This window comes from Arachis ipaensis, chromosome B02 (genome assembly GCF_000816755.2).
Source record: "Arachis ipaensis cultivar K30076 chromosome B02, Araip1.1, whole genome shotgun sequence".
Classification (NCBI taxonomy): domain Eukaryota; kingdom Viridiplantae; phylum Streptophyta; class Magnoliopsida; order Fabales; family Fabaceae; genus Arachis; species Arachis ipaensis.
The window spans coordinates 10041087-10045626 of record NC_029786.2 but is presented as its reverse complement, the minus strand read 5'-3'; the positions used below and the strand labels follow the sequence as shown (position 1 = coordinate 10045626).

At 39.2% G+C, this 4540-nt stretch overlaps 1 protein-coding gene across 1 annotated transcript; it reads right to left on the bottom strand.

Moving 5' to 3' along the window:
- LOC107626802 (uncharacterized mitochondrial protein AtMg00810-like) lies at positions 462-1957 on the bottom strand. Its single transcript, XM_016329701.1, has 4 exons — positions 1893-1957; positions 1435-1626; positions 1235-1356; positions 462-1087 (listed from the first exon to the last, which is right to left on the bottom strand). Exons 1-4 carry the CDS (start codon positions 1955-1957, stop codon positions 462-464), a joined length of 1005 nt encoding a protein of 334 aa, XP_016185187.1.

The following is a 4540-nucleotide window of genomic DNA, read 5'->3' as shown; positions in this document are numbered from 1 at the left end:
AAGAAAAAAAAGAGAGGGGGGGGGGGGGGAGGGGGAGAGAGGGAGAGAGAGAAAGTTTCAATTAGAATGAACCAAAATTAGTTATAATAGTTAAGTATTTGCAATATATGTATGTGGTTGAGCACATTATCAGGTACTTCTAGAACCATACTTTCTTCTAACAAACTAATTCTATTAGACTACTATCATAACTAATACACTATCATGATCTCTATGTTCAAATCTTTTTAGGTGCTTCAGATTTTTCTAACTTTGTATAAAAATGGCTGCAACTTGAGACATTGTCATGGTCCCTACTTGCCAGTTTCTTCATTAATTTTCCTGCTATTCTGCCCTTTGGCATCCTCACTCGATCCCTGTCCTCTTAGCCTGGTATAACTTCGTAGATCATCAACAATCAACTTCTCTCTAAAGTGCAGAAAGGCAGTATTAGGCAAAGCCTTGGTTAAGATGTCCGCGATCTAAACTGTCCCGAGTACATGGCTTACATCAATGATCCTTTTTGTCACAAAGTCACACACAAAGTGAATATCAATCTCAAATTGTTTGGACTTTGAGTGATAAATGGGATTGACTGCTAGGAGTACAGCACTGAGATTATCACAATATATAGAGGGAGGTGTTGGAAGTTCTGTTTGCAGCTCAATCATCAGGTTCTTAATCCAAATTAACTTAGCCACCAGATCTGCTGTAGCCTGATACTCAGTCTCAGTGCTTGACCTAGCCACAGCCCCTTGTTTCTTGGAGCACCACGACACTAGGTTCTTGCCAAGAAACACACAAAAACTCCCAGTAGACTTTTGATCATCCGGATCTCCTCCCCAGTCAGAATCACTGTATGCTTCCATAGTGGTGATATTTGTTGGTTGCAACAGCAAACCAAAGGTAGAGGTACCACAAACATAACGTAAAATGTGTTTTACATGTGTCCAGTGTTCATCAAGTAGTTGCAGCATAAATTGTGAGATTTTACTCACACAATAGGCTAACTCAGGCTTGGTCACTGTGAAGTATTGCAAACTACCCATAACACACTGATAGAACTTGGGGTTGTTAAAGGCAGATCCTCTAAAAGCAGAGAACTTAACTGATAACGATAGGGGAGTAATGCACGGCCTGCAATCTTACATCTCAGCTTTCTTCAACAAGTCGTTAACATACCTCTCTTGGGACAAGAGAAGACCACCACTCTCTGTCCTGGTCACCTAAATACCAAAAAAGTAGTTTAACCTACCCATGTCCTTTAATGCAAACTTGATGTTGAGCTGTTGAATGATTTCACCAATAACTTTATTCGAGCTGCCTGTGATGATAATGTCATCGACATACACAAGCACCATTGTGGTTGAGTCGTGCCTAAACCGAGTAAAGACTGACACATCAGACTTAGTAATGAATCCAAGATGCTAGAATGTTGTAGACAATTTATAATACCAAGCCTTTGGTGCTTGTTTGAGGCCATACAAGGCTTTGGTGAGCTTGCATACTAAATTGCCATCTCCAATGTCATAACCCCGAGGTTTCTTCATGTACACATCTTTAGCCAAATCACCATGAAGGAAAGCATTATTAACATCAAGCTGCTTGATGGTCCATGCCCTTGATAATGCAATAGTAAGCACAATCCTGATTGAAGTAGGCTTTACCACAGAGCTGTAGGTCTCAATAAAATTAAACCCTAATCATTGTGAGAAGTCCTGAGCCACCAACCTCACTTTATACTTTTGTAAGGTGCCATCTGAATTGTATTTAATTCTAAAAACCCACTTGGTACCAACAGCCTCCCGTCCTTGAGGTAGGGAAATTAATTTTCAGGTCTGATTTTGTATGAGAGCATGGTATTTTGCATCCATAGCCAATTTTCATTATGGACTTTGCAGTACATCCCTTACGGATCTCGGCTCAATTGCTGCAAAAAGGCCCGTAGTCTTACAACGTCATCTTTGCCTTGGGTCATTATGGGATGTGTGTTTAAAGTAGGTGGCTGGGTTTGTGGCAAATTAGGTAAGACAATTTCTAAATCAGAAATGGGAATAGGAATAAGTGTGTTAGAAGGTGCAAATATAGAAAAAAGATAGTGTGAGAAATGAAGATGGTTATTGTGAGAAAGCAGGAGAAAGAGATGGTGACAATATGGGTACAAAAGGGAGAGCTTGGAAATTCGACGATTGAGGTAAGTGGGAGGAAGCTGGCTGGAAGGCAACACAAAAGTGGGAGGAGATCTTCTGAGGGTAGGTATGATTGGAGCATTAGCTGAAAGTGTTCGTGTCAGATTAGATTGTTTGCCTAGGGAGCCAGAAAAATTGTTATCTTTAAATGGAAACAAGTGCTCATTAAAAACATTTCTGGAGATTATTTGTTTTCCTTGCTCAGTAAGACACTTATAACTTTTATGGGAGCTGCTATACCCCAAAAAGGCACAAGAAGAATACTGGAATTTCAATTTATGCTTGTTATAGGGCCGTAATTGTGGGGAGCATAAGTAGTCAAAAGCCCGAAGACTGGTGTAATCAGCCTTTTTGCCAAATAATTTCTCACGGTGACTGGTTAATAAGCACGAGCATCGGTAACATGTTGAACAAATGCACTGCAGTGCTGAAAGCTTTCTCCCAATACTTGACTGGCATACCAGCTTCTGCTAACATGGTCAGTCCCTTTTCCATAACAGGCTGATGCTTCCGCTCAGCAACGCCATTTTGCTGGTGTTCATGTGGACATGAAAAGTGATAAAGAATTCCATGCATCTGTAAATATTTTGACAAGTTCACATATTCATCAAATATCAGATTGTACCATTTTTATTTTCACATTTAATTACAACTCAACCATTTGTTAAAAGCATTTAAAGACTGATTTGAGTTTTGAACGTGTTCTAACTAAGTAAAGCCAAGTAAACTTGCTATAAGTATCAATAAAATTTATGAAGTAAAAAATTTCATAAGAATCAGCCACTGGGGCAGGTCCCCATATGTCTGTCTAAACTAATGCCAGGGGTGTAGTGTAAACTGTATTAGAGATTGGAAATGATAATTGATGAGGCTTTCCTTTATAGCAAGCAGTACAAATAGATTTATTGAGGTCAACTACAATGTCATAGGATTTCATAACACTAGCTACTACACTATGAAAAGCATGACCTAGTCTATTATGCCACAAAAAAAAAACTATCAGCAGTAGACATAGTTGAGACATAGGCTGCTACATTATTTAAGGGCTTGAAATTGCCAAATTTGTACATCCCCTACTCAACTTCTCCATTGATCACAATTTTCTGATTTTTCACATAACAACCATCAAAATGGAACTCAAAGAAGACTTTAATTGTCACAACAGAATTTGTAGACACTAAGCAAATTTTTATTAATGTCAGGAACATAATGCAGTTTGTGTAGCAATAACTCTTTGGTACTCAAATCAATTTTAAAATAAGACTTTTCAACAAGATTGATATGCAAACATGAGCCATCTCCCATAATGACTTGGTCATTTCCTTCATAATGCTCCTTCTCCATCAGATTTTTCCGATCAGAAGTCATGTGATGTGTTGCACCTGAGTCGGGGTACCACGTCTGATCTTGAACCATTGCTGGAGTAGCAAGAACATGACTTAGATGAGCTTGAGAGCTTTGTACACCTTGTGAATTTGAGTAATCATGTTGAGAAGTGGAGCCCGAGCTGTCTCATCTATCATATCTGTACCAGCACGTCTTGGCAGTGTGCCCAATTTTGTCACAAACTTGACAAATCGGTCTTTCATTGTGGAATTGCCTCGTACCATTGTTGCTGAACGATCTTGAACCAGATGCACTATTGTACCCATGATGCCTCTCATTGTTCATAAATCTTGGATTATTGTTGGAACTGAAACCATCACCATATCCCGTTCTTGCACTATCAAACCTGTTGTCACCAAATCTGTTGTAGCCATTTCCACTATCAAACCTGTTATTACCAAATCTGTTGTTTCTCGATCAGCCACCACCATGAAAACCTCTTCTAGTACCTCCTCTAATTAAACCCCCCTCTCATATTGTAACTCGAATGCTGAGCCATATTTGCCTGAATAAACGACTCTGGTTTTCAAAATCTGTCCCACATGTTTTCATGAGCTAACGAAAGAGCTTCTAATTCACCTACTGAGATACTAACAGGTCGTGCAACCACTGAGGTAAGCACTGGAGCGTATTCCTCGGTTAAACAGTTTAAAATCGTATTCACATTACCACTTTCACGTATCGGCTCTCCAACCGAAGCCAAGGCATCAGTTGTTCCTTTCAACACTAACACATAGTCATGTACAGAGGCTTCAATCCAAATGCTACTTAATTTGTGTTTTAACTGCATAGTTTTTGCCCTAATTTGATATGAGAAATGATCGTCTAACATTTTCTACACTTCAAATGCATAAACGTAACCGACCATTCAATTCTTCGGTAGCTGTGACCTGTACTGGAATGTGCTCTCCAATAATATGATGAATCAGATCATGACCTTTAATTGTAGACTCTGCCTGATCCTTCCATTGAAAAAAATTGTCACT